We start from the raw sequence: 21,030 nt of genomic DNA, 5'->3' as shown, positions 1-21,030 counted from the left end.
CGGGAAAGCACGGAGAGGTGCCCTCCACCGCCCCATCTGTACGGGATGGAACAGCTGGACCCAAGAGCTTGTGGGCACGAGGACCCTCTCTCTCCACGTGTGGGTTTCCTTCATGTTCGCCCCCTTCCTCTCCAAAGCGACACAGCCCCTGCGGCCCCTGGGCCCCGTCTCCAGACCCAGCTCGCTCACTGTGTCTCAAGACCTCAAGCCTGCGGGCGGGAGGCTCTAGTTGGCTCTGCTAAGGTCAGAGGCCGACCCCTAGATCCGTCAGCTGAATTCAGGGGTCGGGACGGTTCATGGCAGACCTCGTACCTCCAGTTGGAACCATGTGATTGGGGCTGGGGGGTGGGGGTGGAAAATTTCTCCGAAAGGAAGGAAGGTGTTGGCCGACAGAAGAACACAGGTTCCTACAAAACCAGGTCAGGAAAGACCCATCTTTTCTTTACCCAGGGAGGCTTCCCATGTAGCGGGCATTATAGTTTGGATTGTTAGACAGATATTCACTCCCCTCCCACTAGAGGGGCTGGAGGCGAGTTTCTGTGTTGGGCTCCCACCCTTGTGCTTCAGCCTTGTCCAGGAGGAGGGTGACCCAGGCCACTGTCCCCCCAGAGCGAGAGACAAGGGAGCAGAGCCGTCCCAGCTGACTGCAGACCCGGCGTGGACACACGATCGGCTCACTGGTCTGCCCCGCGCACCCCAAACCTGTGGGCACGCAGCTGAGTGATGAGCAGGGCCTTGCGCCGGGTTTGGCAGTGGACGTGAGCTGGGATGGCTGGGACGGCTTCTTGTCCAAGCCTCACCGTCACAGACTCTTCGGGGCTCGAATGGTGGCATGCGTGCCCTTCTAGTCTTTCCCGTCGCCACTTCTGAGCCACCGATGGGCCCCTGTCCTCCAGCCAGTCCCGTAAGCCTGCGCCTGGTTGGCCCCTCTGTGACCCTGGCTCAGGCCGCATCAGCGGGGCCTCAAACATGCCGCTGTGAGCATCCAGAACCCGTAAAGCACTGTTCAACTCGGTAAAAAGAGCAACTCGAGTTTTTAGGAAACGGACACAAGCTCTGAACAGATGCTTCATGGAAAGAAGATACACAAATGGCCAATGAACACACAAAAAGGTGCTCAGTGTTATTAGTCATGAAGCCACCAGAATGGTAACGTTAAAAAGATGGGGCCACACCAAATGTTGGCAAGGAGGTTGGGGGGGCACTCAGGGACTGCGGTCACTTAGGGAACACTGTGACAGTTTCTTTTTCTTTTTCTTTTTTAAGATTTTATTTATTTGAGAGAGAGAGAAAGATAGCGCACAAGCAGGGGGAGCTCAGGCAGAGGGAAAAGCAGACTTCCTGCCGAGCAGGGAGCCCGATGCGGGACTCGGTCCCAGGACCCTGGGATCCTGACCTGAGCCGAAGGCAGACACCTAACCAACTGAGCCCCCCAGACGCCCACGCTGTGGCAGTTTCTAATGAAGTGGACCTTATTCTTACAAAAAACCAAAACCAAAATAAGCCACTTATCATAGGACCCCACAGTCCTACTCCCAAATGTCTTCCTAGGAGAAATAAACATGTAGGTTCACTAAGGAAATCTGTATGGGCAAGTTCATAGCAGCTTTATTCATAATGGCCAAAAACTGTCAGGAAGAGATTGGACAAACACATTGTGGTAGACCCGGCAATGGAAGCGTTGCTCGGTAACAAAAAGAAACAAAGTGTCCATCCACTCAGCATCACCCCTGAATCTGGAAACCAGTGAGCTAAGTAACAGAAGGGACTCAAAAAAGAGTATGTGTGGTTGATTTCATGTTTATGAGATTTTAGGGAAAATGAATCCATTGTGATGTCCAGCAGATCTGTGGTTGCCTGTGGCCGGGAAGGTGATGAGACTGAGCGCAAAGGGGCACGAAGAGATGTTTTGGGGTGCTCGAAACACTTCATATGTTGACAGGGGTGTTCGGACACTTGTCTAAATGCGCTGAAGTGGGTGCTTTAAGTGGGTGGATTTTTATATTTGGAAATTATACCTCAATAACGTTGATAAAAAATCTTTGTTATCCCTGTGTCCTCTGTTGTCGGTCCTTTAGAGGGGGTCCTGTCCAGCTCACCTTCCCAGAGTGAGGATCTGACGATGTCACTCTCCCGCTTAAACATTCCCAAGCTCCCTCTTCTTCTCAGCACACTCTGAGCTCCCCAGCTGCGGTGACCCCGGGTCTGTGTCTTCTCTCCGCGTGACTTTGAGTCTGCGATTCAGCTTCATCAGAAAGCCTCTCTGTGCTCCCACCCGGGTGTGTTCAGGCGGGTGCGTGGGGCTGGCAGGAGCCGGCTTGAGCCTCCTCTCTGAGCCCCAGCCCCCGGCCTGGCCAATCGGCACGTCCTGTTGTGCGGTGGCTCTTAGCTGAAGTTCCTGGTGGTTTGTGAGGCTCCGTTACACCGTGAGCTCAGTGCTCCTGCCACGGCCCCTGGACACAGCGCAGGGCGCGGCCCATGGCAGGTGCATGGCCCGTGGCAGGGGCGTGGCCCATGGCAGGGGCACGGTGAGGTCTGTGGAGCATCTGGCCGAGTGAGGGGCGGCTGGCTGGCTGTGCTTTGCTCTTTGGGGTGTTCTGAGTCCTTGCTCGGAGAGCCTTGCTCGCGGGGGAGTGGGGAGGGAGGGGGCCTGGTTTCATTTGCTGTCACCAAACACACTTCTGCTTCCTTCATCTGTGTTGTAGGTCCTGCCATTCCGTGTAGGGCAGGAAAAGTCTGAGCCCTTCCACCAAAGTCACTTGAAGGTCCCATTCAAATAGCCTCTCCTCTTGTACTTCCCCCAAGCTGACATTTGGGGAAAGAAAAGAACGTTGTGCTTTCTCTCGTGGCTGAGTAAAGCTTCGCAGAGGAACTCATCTAGCTTCAGCCATGCCATCAGTCCAATTGCGATTCGGGCCATTTGTCAAATACTCAGCAGGGCGAAGTTAGGTGCAGAATGCAGTCAGCATCCGTGGTGCGCCCGCCTGCGCGAGGGCCCTCTGGAAGGACCCCTGGTGAGCGCGACAGCCGTTTTCCGGGGGGGGCTGCCTGCCTGGAGCCCAGCACGGGGGGCACACGGCGTGGTAGCCGCTGGAGGAGACACGCCGAGAGACACGCTGTTGTGCCCGGCGGGGGCGCACGCGCAGAGATTCGTCCCGGCTCGGGGTCGGGAAGGCTTCGGTGGCCTGGGCCCTGAAGATGGGGATGCGGAGCCACGGCACGGAGCCGGGGCAGGGGCTGGAGGGCGGTGACGTGAGCTGAGATTCAGAGAGGGTAAGGAGCGGCCGGTCGGAGCACACACCTGCTAGACAGACTAGCACGGCGTTCCAGGCTGGACTCAGGTATTCTGTCTTATGTGGGACCATTCACAATTTCAACCTCCCCCTGGCTTTCCCCTCTCTCTTTCCTCCTCCATCCCCCCCCGTGGCCTCTGCGACCTTAGTTAAAAATGCAGCCCCCACTAGCCACATCTGTCCACACCCCTTCCCTCCCTGCCTCCCAGGCTCGCTTCAGACCTACGGGCTCCCTCCCGCACCCACTTAGGCCTTGCTCCCGAGTACAGCAGGAGACTTGGGGGGAATCCCGTCTGCTTATTTTGCTCCGAGGATTTCCTGGAAATTAGTCTCCTCGGCTGGAAACCAAGCTCCGACCAGCAGCCATGTCACACTGGGACGCCGGCTTTTCCTCCGGGGAGCGGACTTGCCTACATCATGTCCTGACTGTTGAGGCTTGGCCCCCGTGAACTGCGGGGGAGGACAGGGGCCGCATGGCGTCCTCTCACGCACATCCCACTCCCCTTTGTGTCCCGGGGCTTTCACCGGTGAAGACCGCTGCCCTCTGTGGACAGTCGGCCCCGACCATGGCCTTGGAAAGGGGAAGCAGCCACAGCTAAAGAGCAGGCCGGGGCTGGGGGTTCCCCTGAGCCACCTCCTGCGAAGCAGCGAAAAGCCCAGCAGATTCCCACCCAGGTTCCGCCTTTGGGGAAAAGAGAAGTTGACCTCTGCAGCCTCTCCTCGAGCTCACACACCCGGGACCCTGGCCCTGGGGCTCGGATTCGCCAGGCCACTCAGCAGCCAGGGGGCTTCAGGGCTCCCGTCCTGTTCCCCACTGAACTCTGCCGGAGCAGGGTGGGGGGACGGGGCACGCACTGAGCTCCCCACTGTCGGGGCGGAGGTAGCAGGAGCTCCTCTCCAGACAACCTCGTCTCCGGAGGGTTCTGGGCCAGGGTGTTCTCAGCACTGCGGTAGCCCGGGGGGAGCACAGGTGGGCAGGATGTCTCCCAAGCACCCCCCGGGTCCCTCCAGCGTTCGAGCTGCCTCTCTGCCTCACCTCCCCGCAGGGGCGTGAGGCTCCCCGACCAGACGGTCCGATGTGCGTGTAAGTGGTCTCGCATGTGCGTGGCCCACCGTGGCAGGCTTAAAGCCTAGCTGCAGCTTCTCTGACACCCTCCTTCGCCATAAAAGTGGTCTGTGTTTCCTCTCCGTGAATTGCTGCGGGCTTGTGACTAAGCCTGCCGGTACTGGGGGACACAAATGGTGTGGTCTGAGCTCTCGCTGGGTTAGGAGAGGCCATTCGTAGCCTGCGTTCGTGGCTGGAACACTTGCTCGTGGGACCCGAGCTGGGGACCCCGCCCAGGACGAGCCCGAGCCTGCAGCGTCGGCATCGAGGAGCAGAGAGCAGTCCCCCCCCCCAGCCCTGCCCACCTCCCACATCCAGGACCGAGTATGTTGCTCCGGCCGCCAGGATTTGGGGCTGCTTTGGTAGAAAGCACTAGATAAGTGGAACATCCGTGGACAGATGTGCAGACTCATGTAAGCACAATGAGTGGGTGTGAGGTTGTCCACGTGCAGGAATGCGACCGTTCGTTAAGACGACTCACACTGTTCCGATCATTTTTCTCAAACGCTGGTACTCCCCTCAGCCCTGGCCAAGCCTCCTGCTTCTTCAGTAGAAGCTTCTGGACAAGATGCGTACAGGGAAAATCTCGGTCAGGCCACGGGTGCTCGTGTGGCCTGGACAGATTGAGGAAGTCATCTGTCATTTCCCGCGATCCATCCACCCCCAGGCCACTGAGATGAGCATGATACAGGTGCATTTCCAGCACCTCAGCATTGTGCTGTGTCCACAAACCTGGCTCCGTGGCCTCAGGAGGGGCCCCTGCATTGGAAGCTACGCTGCAGAAACTGCCTCGGATTACTCCCCCTGCAGTTTCTTTGTCAGCCTGATACAGCCTGGTGTCTCCTAGACAGAAAACTCTCTAGGGGTAGACATCTGTGTCTCGAGCACCTGACACCGTCCATGTACGGGTTCCAAACCCCACCCACTCGGGGTGACTCCCTCGGAGTGTATCAGGATGGAGCCCTAATTTCATACAGAATTCCCTGTGTGCACAGAGCAACTCAGGGGATGGGGAAACGTACTGTACGCCGGCCCCTGGTGAATGCAGACCCAGGTTGTGGTGGCATTGAGAAAGGACACCTTCCTTTGCATTCACCCCCGGTCCGTGGCCGGCTGCGTGCCCCTGCCCCATGCTCACCCCCGGTCCGTGGCCGGCTATGTGTCCCTGACCCATGCTCACCCCCGGTCCGTGGCCGGCTATGTGTCCCCACCCTATGCTCACCCCCGGTCCGTGGCCGGCTGCGTGCCCCTGCCCCATGCTCACCCCCGGTCCGTGGCTGGCTGCGTGGCCCCGCCCCATGCTCACATCCTGTCCGTGGCTGGCTATGTGTCCCTGTCCCACACCCCCCCCCCACCACACACCCCTTCAGTCACTGCACTTTCCATAAAAAGAAATCATTCTTTTTGGTAAAGACTTTTTCTTTCTGCCACCTTTTCTTGAAAAATGACTGCAAACTCTGAAATAAAGTAAAGCAGGTTACAATATTTAAGAGTTTTTACAGCAACACCATTGTGGATCCAGACCAGGAAGATAGAGGCCTGAATGCGGTTGGCGGGAGCTGCGATGGAAATGCACTTCATTTCGTCAACAGATCAAGGGCCAGCCTGCCCGGGTGCAGGCTCGGGCACTGGGAGAGAGAGAGCGCGTACCCCGAGCGTGGAGTGCCTGATTGCGGCTCTGAAGCCTCGTGCCCACACTGTTTCTGCAGGAACGCTCATCACCACTGGGCAGAGAAAACGGCCCAGCCCTTTGCTGGTTCTTCTGACGCCCAGCGGGGTTCTGAGGAGGGAAGATGCCTCCTGTGGGCGAGCAGACGTCACAGAGCGGACAGGGGAGGACTGTCCCCGGGACCTGGTGGAGCAGGGGCCCCAGCGCATGTGTGCAATGTGCCCCTTTGTTCCATGCGGGTCCCCTGCCACTTCAGGACTCCGGCCTCAGGGGGTCGGGTGTTCCAGAGACTCGCTGGGAGCAGGGGAAGGCAGGGGGGAGAGTCTGGGAGCGCCGAGGACCCCAGTGGGGGCGGAGGGAAGGCTGCAGAAAGAGCCATAGCCTAGGATGGTGAGGAGCCAGGGCTCGGGGCTCACCGCACTCAGCCCGGGAGGCTGTCCGCGTGGTCCCATCACAGACACCGGGCACGTGGTGATCGAGGGACGAGGGGACCCGTGTGTGTGTCTGAGCCTCTCCGGTGCCGGCACTTCTGTCCGACATGACTTGAGAGCGAGGAGGAAGGGCTTGTTTTCTGTGGGTCAGAAGCTCCAGGGTACACGGGCGTCCCCACCGCCCACCACCCCCCCCCCCCGGCTCAGGGCCGCAGTGTCCAGGGCGGTGTCCCTGAGCGCTGTCCCCCGGCTGCTCCCCTGCAGCTGGCTGAGCTCCGTCCCGGCCCGTCACCAGCCCGGCTCAGCTGGGCAGCTGCCTTGACCCTTTTGTGCAGGTGACGTTCGTAAAACCACCCATGTCAACGCGAGCGATTCCGCGGAGTCTGGTACAGGGACAGCGGCGTGCGACCACCGCCTCTGTCCAACCCGTAAGAGCAAGCCCTGCGCCCCTCCGCCGCCCGCCGTCTGCGGGCTGGCTCAGGGCTGACTCGCACAGCTCGCACTGCGTGTCCCCGCGGCGGGGGGCCGCGCCCCTGACCGCGGCGGCCGCGTCTCTGCGGACCACCGCGGGGGCCGTTTCTATCTGGCCACCGTGCATACCGCCCGGCTGCGAGCGTGGCAGCGCGGGTCGGACGGCCGTCTGCACGGATCTGTTGGGGGACCGGCCAGATTTGCACACGGGCCGCCCCGCCGCGGGGGAGGGCGGTTCTGGTTTCTCTCCGTCCTGCTTCAGCCCGTAAGTCCCCGAGTTAATCACTGACAGTTTGAGGAAGTGGCCTCTCCTGAACCGTTTTCCACTTCCACGTTTTCAACTTTCTCTTTCACACCCAGCCCACGCCCGAGAGTGACGAGGAGGAGGGACCGGCTGGTGATGCACACAGAAATTCCACCGGCCCCCACGCGTCGCCAGGAGTCACAGCCCCGGTCCCGCCGGCGCTCGCCTCATTTGGCCTCGGCTGGCCGGCGGGCCGGGAGGAAGATGACAGACTGCGAGTTCGGGTACACCCTGACGCTGGCCCAGGACTACGTGAGGCATGTCCTGCGGGTCCCGCAGCCTGGCTCGGCCCCCAGCAGGGCGTCCCGGCTGCTCCGGGACGTGGCCTCCTCCGTGCAGGGGGAGGTCGAGAAGAACTTGAAACCGTGCCTGGACAGTTTTGATGTGGTGTCCGTCGACACGGCCAGAACCATATTCAACCAGGTCATGGAGAAGGAGTTTGAGGACGGCGTCATTAACTGGGGAAGGATTGTGACCATATTTGCGTTTGAAGGCATTCTCACCAAGAAGCTCCTCCAGGAGCGAATTTCCCCGGATGCCGATGCTTCTCGGATTTCTTACTTTGTGGCGGAGTTCATCACGACACACATGAGAGAGTGGATAAGGCAAAACGGAGGCTGGGTATGTACACTGGGAACCTTCTCCACGGCTCTTACCTTTGACGTAGGAATCGGCAGCTTCTTGCTAGTTGTTAAAAATCCACTATCTTTTTTGGGTGGCTTGTTTTTAAAGGTTCTCATTTTTAAAACAAGAAGACATTTCTGGCTCATTTCCAGGGAGTCTGAGCTCTGTAGTTGGCAGATACATGAGCTTGCCGTTTTTATTCCTAACAGTGTTAGGCGATGGGGCTGAGATCGGGGAGCCACGCAGCATCGCCCCAGTGCCCTGTGTCAGCAGATGGGGACCCGGCCGGGACTCGGCTCTGGCCAGGCTGTCAGGACAACGTAGGTTTAGTAAACAAAGAGTTGGTATGAGATGCTGTTATATTTGGGTAGTTATTATGTTGCAAAACACAGGTACATCTTTGCAAGTTCATTGTTACAAACTGATTTTTTTTTCAGTTTTCTAATATAACAAATTCTAGCTGTTAAAGCCTGTTGATAAAAAAAAAATAATGTGCTGTACCACCAGCAAGAACTATTGGGGAATTTCCAACCAACAATTCACTTTATTATCAAAGCCTCAAAAAGCCCAGAGTGGGAGGCAGAGAGTGCTGTGTCACAAGTCATTGAGAAGGGGCTTTTCACAGCTGGATGGCAGGGCTCGTCTCTAGACCCAGTACACCTAACACTGGCTTTTTCAAAGCACTCACGTCTCCGTGGATCCTCTGCCTCCAACCCCCAAGCCTGGACTTCTCTCCCTAGAGAGGAGGTACCCACCGTTATCAACTATGTTACATGCAAATCTTGCCCATTGAATATATCCATAGAAAATATACATAGTGCTTTTTGGGGCGCCTGGGTGGCTCAGTCAGTTAAGCAGCCGGCTCTTGATTTCGGCTCAGGTCATGATCTCAGGGTCGTGGAATCGAGCCCCGCATTGGGCTCTCCAACAAGCGTGGAACCTGCTTAGGATTCCCTTTCCCTCGGCCCCTCCGCCCACCTGTTTCTCTCTCTCTCTTTCCCTCTCTTAAAAAAAAAAAAAGAAAAAGAAAATATAATGTTTTAAAGAGTCCTATGGAAAAAAAAAAGCCCTACATACACGCAGTTGTCTGTCCGTGCTGTGGAGGGTCTGGCCGGCTCGGGCTGGTGGAGCTCTCGGTTATCTCCACTTTGCCCCACAAACAGTACTTCCCCGAGCATGTCCATTCACGCTCCCCTTCGGGACAGTGTGTCCATTTCTCAACGTACCAGGTCCTCGCCTCCAGACAGGCCCCACAACGCTGCCCCCACTCCAGCTGACCTGTCCTAATTTCCCCCCTCTGCTGGGTTAGGAGAATCTGACCAACTTCTCGTTTTAGTTCTTCCTTCCTCGGTTGCCAGTGAGGTTGAGCACCTGTCCCCACCTTTACTGACCAGAGAATTGCCTATTTATAGTCTTTGCCCATTTTCCTACTTTTTGTCTCTTTCTTGTTGATTTGTAGCAATTCTTTCTTGTATGTTTTTATTTTCAAATATTTTTATATATGAAAAATATATTTTTGTTTATTCTTTTTATATACGGGGCACACAATCTTCTGATATGTTAACTGTCTTTTAAAACTACAGCTGCCTTCCATTATTATAAATATTTTATTTGTATTTTTTATTTATTTTTTAAAGATTTTGTTTTTAAGTAAACTCCCTACCCGATTGGGGCTTGAACTCATGACCCCGGGGTCAGGAGTTCACACGCTCCTCCGTCTGGCGCCCCTGGTTATTATAAATGTTCTAACGCTTGCTGGGGTCGTGTCCTATGTGCTGTGCCCCGCATCGCCCCCTTCCTGTGTCGTCATGGGGCATCTGTTCTCCCTGACTCGCATGGACCTGGAGCTGGATGAAGCCTGGGGGTGCTGGGTCCTGCGCTCCTCCGGTCGGCTGTGGGAAGCTCTGCTGGCCACGGGGGGAGGAGTCCACCGAAGGCGACACTGTGTAGGGCAGGGGCCCACGTGCGAGCCTCCGTGGGCCCAGACTGCGCCCTGCTGCTTCACACGACTTGTCACACACACTGATGAATGTTCCTTCAAAACTCAACTTCTCAGCGACACAGTCTGAGCTCGTGGAACTCATCATCCTCAGTGGGGGTGTGGGCTTGCCTCTGAGGACTTCCACACGTGCACTTGCCTTCCGGGGTGGCCAGGTGGGAGTGACACACAGACTCACACGTGTGCCCACGCGCACACTCAGCGTTCACGGGGCCCTTCGGTGTAGGAGGGCTTGGAGCACCCGAGGAGCTTAGGCCTTGGACGTGGCGTTTCCGTGGTCCTGTGAAGGCGTGGCTGTGCCCATCCGAGTCAGCACACACTAGCACGGCCACGTGAGACCTTCCCAGAAATGCTGACACATCTGCTCGAGCGAGGGAATTCAACACGGGAAGGGGTCATCCAGGGGCAAATGGCATAATCACACGCCTGCTTTTGTAGAGTCTGAATTTACAGATTGGTGAAAATTGCTCAAAAATGACAGATCCGGAAGCACAGGGTCCATTGTCCTGTCTGCTGTCGCCCAGATTTGTGGTCAGGGCTCCATATTAGAAATGCAGGCCTATGATGCACGGCGACAGGAGCATTCAGCCCACGTGCAGAGCATATCTGTAATTTACCGCCGTTTCAAGCGTGAGAACTTTCGGGTCGAGAAGGCGGCGTGTGAGGCGGCACAGACATTACGAGCACCTGGGCGGGATTCCAGGTGCCCCCGGGACGTGAACAAGTCAGCGGAACGTGTCCGAGCCTCATTTCCTCATCTGTAGAATGGAGGAGTAGTGCCATCTGCACCCGGACTGCCGTCCAGATGAAACCAGTCGCTGGTTCGCGTAAAGCTCCTAGAACGGCTTCTGCAGTAGGGGCCCCACTCAGGTCCAGGATCACGGTCATTAGTACGGTCGTACTGCCGACTCCCTGGCGAACCACGCTTAGTCGCCCTGAGTCATACCCTGCAGTCAGACAGGAGTCCCCGCGGAAACCAGAGGCCCCGGGGAAGATGGAAGACCAGTGCATCAGCAGTGGGCTGGTCGACTCCCCACGTGGTCTTCCTCGTGCTTACCGGTTGGAGTGACTTTCCCTCCCTCCCCCCTCCTCGCTCCCTTCTCCTCTTCTTTTGTGGGTGCTTCCCACCTCTTTTCTCTTCCTCTCCCCCACGCACCGTTCCCTCCTCCTACCCCCTGCCCACGTGAAGGGCTGGAAGCGGAGGGGCTCCGGCAGGTCGCCAGGATGTCTCCAGCACCGGGGAGGAAAGGTGGCCCGAGAGCAGCCCTGGCCACTCCCTCTGCTGCAGAGGCCCCAGAGGGGCTGGTGCCCCCCCCCCAGAGCATGCTCCTATACCTGTGCTGGCCAAGCGGAAAGGACACTCAGGCCTCGGCGCCACGCGGGAACAGGGCGGGTCACGTCTGCTCAGGGCCCCACGGTCCTTCCCGTGCTCGGCAGAGGGCCCGCGACCCGGAAGGCACCCCACAAATAAGGGCTGATGGGCGACTGCATGAACCAGCATCGGAACGGAGGTCGGAATCCTGGTTTTGCCACTCAGCAGAGGTGTGATCCCGAGTGGGTCGGGGCAGTAACCCGAGAGTCACATTCCTTACGGGATGACCGCAACACGGCATGATCTAGCGTACGCTCTGTGCGAACGCGAGGAAGACAAGCACAGCTACCTTCGAAGGGGGCTAAGAAGATGAAGACATTTCCGTAAGAGTGCCTTGTAAAATGTCAAGTACGATACAACTGTGAAGTGCATGTGGGCAATTTCAAGAGGTTTAAATAAATCATTCTGAAAATCACCCACAGAAAGCCCCTTTGAAAGCTGGGATGTGCGGGCAGCGCTGGTACTTTCCAAGGAAGAGCGAGGACAAGTAGTTCTTGTCTGCTGCTGGTGTTTTATGACCTGCTTGCTCTAAAGGGTGGTCTGCACGAAAGGATGCGCAGAGACGTGTACACGAGCGACTCCGTGTCCCGTTGGCGCAAAGAGCTCCTCGTGAGGTGACAGAATCTCCAGGAGTCCCTCACACCCTTGGATTAGATTTGGGAACCAGATTCTTCCTGTGCGTCTCTTGAATTTTAACTTGAGATTTAAGATCATTTTGTGAAAAGGGAGCGGAGACGGAACTCGAGCCTCCCTGTGGGTCCTTCCAGAACACTCTCTGGCCCTGGGCGTCACCCTCCACTCCCCCACCCCCACGTCAGGTTCATCAGCGAGTCCTGTTGGCGGCACCTTTGAAAGCGCACCTAGACCCCGTCTCCCTCTTGACGGTCCGTAGCCTGTCCCATTTCCCTGCTCCGGTCCTCGGCCCGCCTCGGCCTGCTCCCCACGGGGCAGCCAGATCGGAGGCCGCCGTGTGCTGGCCTGGCCGGACCCTCTCCGGCACCCCTTCACCCTGGGCGCAAGCACAAAACACGAAGTCCTGACTGCTCTACTCAAACCCCGTCGGATCTCATTTTCTAGGAGTCCCTCCTGCGCTCTCTTGGCTCCAGCCTCCCAGGATAACTAAGCGCACTCCACCTCCCCCCTCCCCGCCCCAGGGCCTTTGTACTGGCTCTTGCCGCTGCTGGAATGACCTCCCCCCAGAGGTGTGCATGGTCCCCCGTGGCCCTCCCCGGGGGTGGGGGGAGGGGGTCTCCCTCAGCCGCCCCATCTCTGAGGGCACCCCCACCGCTCGACCCCTATGCCCTGCTCAGGACTGCGTGTCTCCGTCACAAGCCTAGTGAGGCCAGGGCTCCTGCATGTTCAGGTCACCAGTCTGTTCCAGTGCTTAAAACAGTGCCCGGCAGGTGGCCGATGCTCAGTAAATATTTGTCGAATGAATAACTGAGTGAATAATCACTAGAGAAGCTTGGGAATAACACCATGGTATTTTGCTAGATCTAAACTATTCTGAGGGTCTGGTTTTCTTCGAATTACGGATGCAGGATATTATTTTATGCTTTAGGCTTTCTTGAAGCCGAGGAGGCTGAATTTAATATAAACTATCCCCAGAAAGAACCAGATCTGGGCACTCCTTGCTTATTACTGCATTACTGACAGGATATTGAATCCCTAGTTCTATATCTATTCTCATATGATTTTTTTTTCAGGAGAGAACGCGAGCAGGGTGGGGAGGGGCAGAAGAACCAGGAGACAGAGAATCTTAAGTAGGCTCCATGCTCAGGGCGGAAGCCGATGCAGGGCCTGATCCTAGGACCCTGAGATCATGACCTGAGCTGAAATCAAGAGTCGGACGCTCAACCCACTGAGCCACCCAGGCGCCCCCACGTAATGGTATTAAAATACATTGAAAATATATGTGTGAAAGAAGAAAAATCACTCCCACCACCCTAACGTGTCTGCGTGCATCCATCGTATGTAATTAGAATGACGGCGCATGTAAGAGTTTCTCATGTGATTTCACAAATATTTTCAACCCTGCCTCACGGGCTCCATGCTGACATTGCTAACGTCTGCAGAATATCCCACCAACTTTATGCATCATGAGTACTTAACCAATTCCCAATTATTAGACATTTGGGCTGCCTTCCTTCTTAGAACTAATGCTTCCAGACTGGCCCCAGGATCAGCGTCTAACAAGGGAGGGCTGGCTGACACGGTGTGCGGACCGTTGCCCTGCTCGCTCGGACCGGAGTACGTGGTGCTCTTGTCTGGCATCACTGGCATCTGCCCGCAGGACCCCGCGCCCCGAATGCTCGCTCCCCATCCCTGCGCCCCAGATCGCGGCAACCACCGTCCTACTTTGTCTTTATGATTCTATTCTGAGTACTTCATGTAAATGGGATTATGTGCGGCGCCTGGGCGGCTCAGTCGTTAAGCGTCTGCCTTCGGCTCAGGTCATGGTCCCAGGGTCCTGGGATCGAGCCCCACATCGGGCGTCCCCCTCTCCCACTCCCCCTGCTTGTGTTCTCTCTCTCGCTGTGTCTCTCTCTGTCAAATAAATAAATAAAATCTTTAAAAAAAATAAATGGGATCATGCGGTATTTGTCATGTCGTGACGGGCTTAGTTCACTGAGCGTCACGTGGTGGAGGCCCGTCCACAGTGTAGCGGGGTCGGAGCCTCTTTCAAGGCTGACTGGCGTTCCACTGTATGAATGTACATGTCTGGATAATCCGTTCATCAGCTGATGGATGCTCGGGCTGCTTCCATGTTTTAGCTACTGTGAATTCTCTCCTTTTAATTTTAGCTGTTTATAGTTTAAAACCCTCTAATCTTCCTAGGGCTGAATTTGTCGGTTTTTCCCTTTGCTCACTCTCTCTGGTGGAGAAGCGGAATGTAGGTGAGATGTTAACTGCCCCGTTGTAACAGACAGTGGTCACGGCCGTGGTAACAGAAGCCGTGTCACAGTGCCCCGTTGCCGCGGGCTTCATGAAATCCTGGGAAGGGAAGCAGCCAGGGCACGGTCCCTAGAACGAGAAACGTGTGCGTGTGTAAGTCCTGAGAGCGAGGGAGCAGACTGTTGCCCCCGCTAGGCCAGGACATCGTGTCCTTAAGTGCAACACTTAAATATATTATTCCGACAATTTTCTAATCCTTTGGGTAGTTGTTCGGAAGCTCATGGAATGAAAATAACGGTGTTTGCATTCCCTTCCAGGCCCAAGCACTAAAAACTTAGGTGACGCCAAGCAACTCACTTTCTCGGGGCCTCAGTTTCCTTGTTTGCCAAAATAAGAGCAGGCATTAGGCTGGGTGATCTCAGAGGTACTCTGCAGTCAGGATGCTCTATAATTACCGTCATAAATTACAGTGCACAGTTCACACCCTGTTGTTTTACAACTGTGATCAGAAAGAGAATGAATCATAATAGAAACAACAGCGTCTTCATGGGCTCCGAGGCGCTGCTGCGTTCGGCTTTCTTGTGAGCCCTCATTCCGGTTACAAACATCAATGCATATTTCAATGCCAGACAACCGAAAATGAGAAGAAATGAGACTTTCTATCCTCCAGAGCTGTGCTGTCCAGTATGCGGCCATTGAACACTTGAAATGTGGCTAGTGTGATTTCGGATGGGCTGTAAGTGCAAAACACACAGTGTATTGTAAAAATTGGGTACACAGGATGTAAAATAGCTCCATAATTTTCACATTGATTATCTATTGAAATCATAATATTTTAGATAAATATATTCTTTAAACTGGTTTTACATATTTCCTCTTACTTTAAAAAGATGTGGCTACTGAGAACTTGGGCTTCCGTCTGTACGTCGCACTGTTTCCGCTGGATGGAGCTGCCCCTGAGCGACGGTGCGGATGGACGGGGGCGACCAGGGTGGGCGCGGGCCACACCAACTGTCTGCTTTAGTGAAGTGGCAGTTTCTTTGCTTTTCGTCCCACTAATCTGTCTCCACTGATTTTTAAACTGTGACATTTATTCTCCAATAGGAAGACGGCTTTGTAAAGAAGTTCGAACCCAAGTCTGGCTGGCTGACTTTTCTGGAAGTCACAGGGAAGATCTGTGAAATGTTCTCTCTCCTGAAGCAATACTACTGACCGGCCAACAGGGACACTCCCGATTGTGAAACCTGCCCAGTTTCCTTGACTCTTACAAAAAGTGTTGCCAACACTTACTTCTACTTCTAAATAAACAACTTTGGTGATGTAACTCGATGTTTCCATGTTACGGAAATTTTGTTCTCGTTTTAATGAATAAATTGCATATTTGCCTCAGTATGTAATTTGCGTCCTGCCTGGGAGTTGAGCAAAAGGGCGAAGCTCAAGACAGGGGACAGGTATTGAATCGAGGGGAGGAGGGCCAGGAAGGGGATGCCTTTTCTGCCCCGCGGCTGATTTTCTTGAGGGTGTGCTCATTACCCTGAAGTCATTTTCCATGTCACTCATGGAGACTGCACGGGGGCGAGTCTGCGTCCTGCTCCCCTGTGGCCCCCGTGACCCTGATCCCGCCCCCACCGACCCTGCTCCCTGGCCCACCGTTCAGAGTGGACAGATAGACGGCAGCGACAGACGCAGGATACTCGGGTAGTCGGAACAAAGACCCTTAGGTCAATGACTTATTGTTGAGCCATCGTTCAACTTTCCCCTTAAAAAAGTTCATAAATTAGGGGGCGCCTGGGTGGCTCAGTCGGTTAAGCGTCCGACCCTTGGGTTCCGCTCAGGTCATGATCCACTGAGCCCCATGTTGGACTCCACGCTCGGTGCAGAGTCTGCTTGAGGATTCTCACTCCCTCTCCCGCTGCCCCTCCCCCCACCAAATAAAGACTTTTTTTAAAAGTTCATAAATTAGAAAATTTTGTCTTTTGTTACAGCCCGAGTTCCAACTTTAGGTCAGTAGGTCTGACTGCAGGACAGGAGCGCCACACTTTGTCCTGGACCTTCCCACGCTTCCTCGTCCTCCGGGGACACAATCTCCGTCCCCTCCCGGCTTGCGTTGCCTTTCTTAGGGAGTAGCTGATCTAAACAAGAAACCGGAGCCCCTTGCTCTCAGGCTCTGAGCCTTCTCCCAGGGGATTTCAGCTGATCCATGCTTCACTTCCCCTGTGATTCTCTTTTTTTTTTTTAAAGCTGGTTTGAAGAAACCCCTTCAGAAATCCCTCTTCCTAAAGTAGAGGTCTGCTGCACAAGTCTGCACAGAGATTTCACAGGCATGCTCTCAGCCCCAGGCTAGTGCTCCCCACGGCCGCTGCGGACTACAGAGAACCAGAGAACTGAAGAGTTTCTATTGTATTTTATTCCATCATGACAAGTGTATTCCCTAATCCCCATCCCCTGTTTCCCCCTTCACCCCCCACCTCTCCTCTGGTGACCATCAGTGCGTTCTCTGGAGGTAATAGTCCCCCGTGATTCTTAACAATGTGGATTAGGACGCTGGGGCAAGTCAGTAGGGAAACATTTTTTGCAGAAGTAGCTTTGGCTGATTTATCAAATCACATCTGAGGGCCAACCACCTGGGCCGCCTGAGGCTTGCGTCTGGAACAGGGAGCACCCCTACCCTGTTGTTTCACCTCGGTGCTCCCGGCCTCCTGCTCTATGGGTGAAGTCCTAGCTTCATGTTCCCATGAATCTGACCTCAGTGCTGAGTCACGAGTGGACAGAACAAGAAGTGCGTGGCACTTGCTTACCTGCAATACATTTGCACAAGAAACCACAAACCCTGGCTTTTTTTTTTTTAAGGGAGAGCTAGAGAGCATGAGTGGGGGGTAGAGGCAGAGGGGGAGGCAGAGAGAGACTCTCAAGCAGGCCCCATGCTAGGCATGGAGCCCGATGCGGGGCTCGATCCCAGGACCCGAGTGGGAATCAAGAGTCGGACGCTTCACCGACCGGGCCCCCCGGGCGCACCCGAACCCTGGCTTTTATGCTACGACAATCTGGTTTGAACAGAGTAGTACCTGCCAGGAAGTCAGTGACACCTCTGGCTTGGTTTGTGACCTGGTCTTTCAAACTGCAGCTCCCTGTGGGTTTTATTACTAAGAAAATACAGGGGAGGGTTTATGATCCTCAACTCTTCGCTAATGCCACCCACAAAGATGAAAGTGAAACAGATCACAGACCTAAAAGGAGGTTAAAACTTTAACAATCCCAGAAGAAACATAGGAGAAAATCTTTACAACCTTGGAGTAGGTAAAGATTTCTTAGCTACAAGACAAAAACTGCACCAGAAAAGAAAAAAAACCTAAAAACTATACTCTTATGAAGACAATTTAGAATTGTATCTCAATAAAGTTGTTAAACTCCAAATGGCAAGGCACAGAATGGAAGGTGACACATGTCCCACTATCTGACAAAGGACTTGCACCCCGAGTATATGTAACCCTTACAATTCAGTAACAACACAACCATCAACCAAATTAAAAAATGGGCAAAAGACGGGAACATACACTTCAGGAAAGCAGATGGGCCGAGTACGCGTGGAAAGGTGCTGGACGCCACCGATCACAGGGAAACACACGTCGGAACCACCGTGAGCCTCGTACGCCCTCCCGAGGGGCTCACATGGAGACGTCTGGCAGCACCAAGCTCTGGGGGAGACGTGCACCCACTGAACTCTCTCATGCACGACTGGCACGGTGTAAGATTGTACGTGTTTCGGAAACAGCATGACAGTTTCTTCTAAAGTGAAACACGCACTGACCCTAGGGCCCAGCGGGTCCACTCCTAGGTGTCCACTCAACAGAAATAAAACATGTCCACGCTATTCCCAGCAGCTTCATTCATGATGGCAGAAAGACCCGGAAACAACCCAAATGCTCCACAAATTGTAGCACGTCCACATAAGGGACTATTACTCAGCCACAATCAGGCACGGGGTGCTGGTTGCGTAACGGATGGACAAATGTCAAACATATGCTGAGTGAAAGAAGTTAGTCACGGAAGAGTGCATCATGTGCTGTGTCGTTCACATGAAACTGGAGAGGACAAGTGACGGTCGGTGGCAGGAAGCAGATGAGTGGCCGCCTGGGGCGGGGGCTGGGGCACCGAGCGGGGGAGGTCTTTCTGGGGTGATGAGCGTGTTCCACACCTTCATTGTGGTGGTACACATACACTTGTCAGAATTCACAGAGGCGCTCACTTAAAACAGGTGCATTTTATTATACATCACATCTCAATGTAGTTGATTTTTAAAAAGCTCTTGTTTTTGCAAAAAAAAAAAAGATACACTCATATAAACGATGCACACTAAGGAAAAGTATAAAAGGAGAGAAATAACATCACCCCAAATACCAATTTAAAGCGGAACGCTATCAGGGTGCCCGGGTGGCTCGGTCGGCGAAGCGGCCACCGCTTGGTCACGGAGTCTGTCCCTCTCCCTCCGCCCCTCCCCCCACACTCACTCTCACTCTCTCTAAAATAAATAAAACTTAAAAAAAATAGAGTGGAATGCTCTGAATGCTCAAATAAAATCCTGAAGCACTATTATTTGTGCCCCGGTCACGTACAAGGACGATGCGGTTCCATCCGTAAGCCTGTGGACACTCTGCAAGGCCCTCTGCGAGGTGGCCCTCCCTGCGTTTCAGCTACGCCCCCCACGGTAGCCTCGGCCTGTTTGCAGCACCTTGTCCCACAGGCTTTCACACGTTGTCCCCTCTGCTTAGGACACTTCTCTACCTCGTCCCCTGCTCAGGCTTACTTGCCCTTCAGATTTCAGCTCAGAGGTCCCTGCTTTGGGCGTGCCTTGCCTGACGAGGTTAAATTCTCCTATTACAGTCTCCCCCAGCACCACTATCTCAATTAGAGTTTTCTATTTGTGTGATTTTTAAGTCAGTGCATCTGTTTCCCAGCAGACAGCAAGCTCCCGGAGGGCAGGAACCATGGCTGTCTGTGCTCACCTTTCTATCTCAGAGTCTAGTTCAGAGCCAGGTGAAAGCTCAATAAACGCTTAAGAAACACATGACTGGACGTGAGTTGGTTTGGGGATGCGTCGTGCCCGTGAGGCCGGGGAGGGGCTGGCGTCAGGTTCACCGACAGCCCGGCAGAGTAATGGCTGTTCTCCAGGCGCTAGCGTCTCCAGAGAGTCACCGCCTCTGATCTCCTGCTGGTCCCCTGAAGCGGCTGTTGTCCCCGTCTTAGAAACAGGCTTAGAGGGCGCCTGGGTGGCTCAGCCGTTAAGCGTCTGCCTTCGGCTCAGGTCATGATCCCGGGGTCCCGGGATCGAGTCCCACATAGGGCTCCCTGCTCGGCGGGAAGCCTGCTTCTCCCTCTCCCACCCCCCCTGCTTGTGTTCCTGCTCTCACTATCTCTCTCTCTGTCAAATAAATAAAATCTAAAAAAAAAAAAAAAAAAGAAACAGGCTTAGAAGCAGGGAGAAACTCGCCCATGTTCGTGGGGGGGGTGGGTGGGTCACGCTGGCCCTGAAGCCACCCTGCACCTCCTCTTCCTGCACCACTTCCTCCTGGTCCCATGGTGCCGCCCAGAGGCCGACTTCCCCATCCCGTTCACACGCTGGACCTGCGTGTGACGGCCAGTGGGGTCAGGCTGCTGCCCCCACTGAGGGCGTGCGTCCTCAACAGCCAGCCGGTGTCCTCATCTCCCGCGTCTGTACCCCTCACCCCTTCATGCGTCTCCTCCCTGTAGAACTGCCCTAACCGCGACTGGTCATCGCTATCTTGGCTCAGGAAACCTTCCGCAGAGGGTGCCAGGCTGCTGGCGGGGAAACGCTGCCTCGGGCAACTCCGTGGAGCATGAATGTAAACCCTTTCTTTACAGGGGCTGACTCGGTGGGGCTATCTCTGCTGGAAGATGCTATTAGGGAAACGGCATCAGGATGGACACGGCTAAATCTTTTTCCCACGGTGTTGGTGGGTTTTCTCTGATTCATCGGATTTTCAAGACAGCTGACTGAGCCTAGCGCGGATGTGCTGCTTTAACGGAGTAAACCTAACTGCTCCCAGGAGAACCAAACCCGTGACCAGTGTTTTCTGGAACTGTTCTAAAGCGCGAGGCTGATGACCCTGCTATTTGAGCAACTGAAGAATGTATATCCAGGAAGCATCTATTATAGACACTTGCCACACAAGTATGTGACACACTCTCATCCCCGCTGACTTGCTGGCACTGCCCGAGAACCCCCGCACGCCCTGCCCACCACCTCCGGAGGCCTACCGCGCACCTGCCTCGGTGTATTTTTCTCCCCTCCTGTTAAGATTGCGGAGCCACGTATCGGGAGGCCAAGCCCTACACTTGTGGATTAGACCTCTCTCCTTCCTGCCTCTGCAGGAACATCTCTTCAGCCTCCCTTACTGTAAAACCAAACAAAACCAAACACACCACCTCTCCGTGGCTACCCTGTTTTTCTGCTCTCATTCATAGAAAAACTCCTCAAAATAGAGTCCGTACTTGCTCTCCAAACTCTCCTCTCATTGTCTCTTGGACCCCAGTATCAATCAGACTCTCACCCCCATGAGCAAGGTCCAGGATGGATTCCCAGTCCTCAGGTTTCCTGGCAGGATGACACCGGACACAGCAGATGACTATGTTGTTAGCAGACTTCAGGGACACGGGTCTCACTGGCCACTCAGTCCCCATCTCCTTCAGTGAATTTTCCTCGTCTCCCCGAGCCAACTGCCCGCCCCCGAATACCGAGGCACCCCTGGCCGGTCCTCGGCTTCCCTCTCTCCCCACACCTACACTCGGACCTCAGGTATCCCATGTAGTGAGCTGGCTTTACGCGGGGCCACCACACGCTGGCAGCCC

At 54.9% G+C, this 21,030-nt stretch overlaps 1 protein-coding gene across 2 annotated transcripts; it reads left to right on the top strand.

Moving 5' to 3' along the window:
• The first annotated feature begins 7,284 nt into the window (after positions 1-7,284).
• BCL2A1 (BCL2 related protein A1) lies at positions 7,285-15,487 on the top strand. Of its 2 annotated transcripts, none has more exons than XM_078078798.1 (2): positions 7,285-7,894; positions 12,975-13,853. In XM_078078798.1, exons 1-2 carry the CDS (start codon positions 7,370-7,372, stop codon positions 13,029-13,031), a joined length of 582 nt encoding a protein of 193 aa, XP_077934924.1. In that variant the 5' UTR covers positions 7,285-7,369; the 3' UTR covers positions 13,032-13,853. The 2 variants fall into 2 exon arrangements, with proteins under 2 accessions (XP_077934924.1, XP_035935039.1); XM_036079146.2 differs by lacking the exon at positions 12,975-13,853 and adding an exon at positions 15,268-15,487 and having other exon boundaries at positions 7,310-7,894.
• The last annotated feature ends 5,543 nt before the right edge of the window (positions 15,488-21,030 follow it).

This window comes from Halichoerus grypus, chromosome 8 (genome assembly GCF_964656455.1).
Source record: "Halichoerus grypus chromosome 8, mHalGry1.hap1.1, whole genome shotgun sequence".
NCBI classification, from domain to species: Eukaryota; Metazoa; Chordata; class Mammalia; order Carnivora; family Phocidae; genus Halichoerus; species Halichoerus grypus.
This window is presented reverse-complemented; position numbering and strand designations above follow the sequence as displayed.